General features: G+C 48.8%; 1 protein-coding gene across 2 annotated transcripts in view; it reads left to right on the top strand.

Annotated features, from left to right (window-relative positions):
- LOC102771747 (PNMA-like protein 1) overlaps positions 1–1,966 on the top strand; it is a 3,713-nt gene extending 1,747 nt beyond the window's left edge. For both annotated transcript variants that reach the window (XM_015569319.1, XM_015569318.1), the window contains exon 3: positions 336–1,966. In XM_015569319.1, the coding sequence (XP_015424805.1) occupies positions 336–371 (36 nt within the window). In that variant the 3' untranslated portion in view covers positions 372–1,966. The remainder of the gene's footprint in view (positions 1–335) is intronic.
- The last annotated feature ends 572 nt before the right edge of the window (positions 1,967–2,538 follow it).

Here is a 2,538-nt window from a genome sequence, read left to right as displayed (position 1 = left end):
CCCCCCCCCCAGCTGTCTTCTGTTGGTGAGTATCGCCGTGGTATTCCGTGGTATTCTCGGGTCATTGTGCTGCTCCATCTGACCATCTCCCTCCAAAGAGTTGAATGGTTTGGGGTTATAGTGTCTGTTAGGGTGGGTGGCTTTGAGGTGGAGTGTTCTGGAGGCCTGGTTGGGTGGGGGGGGAGAGGGGGTTAGAAATGTGGGTGGCTTTGAGGTGGAGTGTTCTGGAGGCCTGGTTGGGGGGGCGGGCAAGGACTAGAAAGCTCCAGAAAGTAAAAAAAAAAATTTCATTTGACACCTCTCCCTGCTTTGACTCTGTTGTAATTTATCCGCAGAACCCAGGAAACTTTGAGATGGGACCTCGGAGCTGAAAGAAGACCAAGGAAGAGCTTCCAAGTTGGGACCAAAGCTTTCTCTTGTTACTGAATGAACCAAGACTTTTGACCCACTGGGGAGAAATCGGTTCTTGGAAGTAAATGTACCTGAGATCTTAGGTGGAAGGAATAAGGGAGGGAGGTATTGAAACCCTAAGCTTTTTTCTCTGCCAGGCCCACTTTCCCACCTCCTCGTAGGCTCACCTTCCAGGTTGGTGAGCCAATAGATTGGGAAGATTCTAGAATATTCACCTTGACACATGGGCAAGGTCACCGTTATGCTTGTCCATGTGTGACCTTTCTCCCCCTCCCTGCTGCTTCTGAGTGGTCGGCTGACCTCTACAGGGCCTGGCGTTCTCCCTCCACCTTCTCTCCCTTCACCTTCTCTGAGCTTTGATGGCGGGTAGGTTAAGCCAGGATCTCTGATGCAGACCCGCCTTCCTTGCTCCTCCCAGCCTTCAACTTCCATCCTCCAGTTATCTGACCCGAGGTGGTCAGGTCCCAAGACTTAGTGCTGGGGAGAAAGAATGGCCTTGAAGTATTTGAGTTTTAATTTGTGTTAGTAAAAATGGCCCTTGGGATGAAACCCTGTCAGGAACCCGCAGGGAGGAGGGTGTGATTGGTAGGGAGGGACTCGGGCTGTCCCGGCTTCCCTGCCCTGAGTCCATCTAACGCCACCAAACTCAACACTTTTGAGGCTGAAGACACTTCTCACATTGTAGTAAAAGGGAAAATAGTCTAAAAATCTGGTTGTCAATTTCTGGCCTCTGACTAGACCAGAATAGCATGTCTCCTGTGTATGGGGGCCTGGGGTGAGGGGAGCGGCTCCCTGAGATCATTGGTTTCTAAACTATCCTGACGAGGCCCAAGATGTGCTCAAAGATGTAATCCGAACCTCCTGTTTTTTCATTTAAAAACCCACTGAGAAATGGGTACTCGCGTGTCATCGGCCAAACCCATCACATTGGAGACTCAAAATATGACCTTGAGTTCATGTGTTAGCTTGTTTCTGTACAGGTCTCGTGTTCGTTGTTTCTGCCACTTATTTGCATATAAGTGCATTTCCTGTACGCGTGACTGATACCACCTGTAAACGTCACTGCAGTGGGAGACTTCAGCCCCGTGCATGCCTATAATGTCGCTTTGTAATTCGCGTGCTCTGCCCCGCTCCGTTCTCAGTCGTGTGATAGCAAGTCGGTGCTTTGCCGTGGTCCACAGTAATAATATTCTGTCAGAGAGAGTTGAGCCCTTTTATGTTTTCAGAGTCTCTCTTCTGACTTCAGTTCTTGTGATAAAGAATGTGAACAGTTGTTAGATGTCATCATTCAACTTGGAAAACAAACTTCTTGTGACAAGTCCTTGCAAATCCCTGGGTGAAGATGCAGAACAGAAGAACGCGGTTTCAGTCGCAGCTGCTCCTCTGTGTGCGGAACACGGGCGGGTGGACTCGCGGCTGAGGGAAGCCCGCAGCTCTCCAGCAGCTGATTTCAAAGTCAGGTCCTCTGGAGCTCATCGCGTTACCATGTAGATACCACGATTAGGAATTGTCAGTGTAAATGTTACGAAATAAAGGTTAGCAGTTCAAATACTGAGTCTTGTCGGAGGCGGCGGCCTGGGCTATTTAATTTGAGAAACTGCCGAACAGTACACACGTCCTGTTGCGCTATTGTCAGACCTGCCTTCGAGCTTCCATTTTCCGAAAGAGGAAGCCGTTGAGATGTCTCTCCTCTTTGCTGTATGTCCTTCCACCAATGAGAAAGGATCTCCAGCAGATCGCGGGGTTTCTAGAAGTTTCTAGGCCAGGTAACTGGTGATGTGAATTATCTGAAAATGTGAGTTTATTTTTTAAAATTTGTTTATCTTTTTAAAAATGTTTTTTAAATTCATTTCAGAGAGAGGGAGCGGGGGGTAGAAACATCCATGATGAGAGAGAATCATTGATCGGCTGCCTCCTGCACGCCCTTTACTGGGGATCGAGCTCGCAACCTGCGCATGTGCCCTGACCAGGAATCTAACCGTGATCTGGTTCTTGGTTTGATGATTAACCACTGAGCCGCACTGGCTTGGCTGAGTTTGTTCTTAAAAGCAGCTGGGTGATGGAAATCCTTGCCCCCCTCAGAAGCTGAGGTCTTCAGCTAAAAACTTCGTTTACTTCTGCGTAATC

This window comes from Myotis davidii, unplaced genomic scaffold (genome assembly GCF_000327345.1).
Source record: "Myotis davidii unplaced genomic scaffold, ASM32734v1 scaffold566, whole genome shotgun sequence".
NCBI classification, from domain to species: domain Eukaryota; kingdom Metazoa; phylum Chordata; class Mammalia; order Chiroptera; family Vespertilionidae; genus Myotis; species Myotis davidii.
The sequence above is the reverse complement of the archived record's forward strand: the minus strand, read 5'-3'. Positions and strand labels throughout refer to the sequence as shown.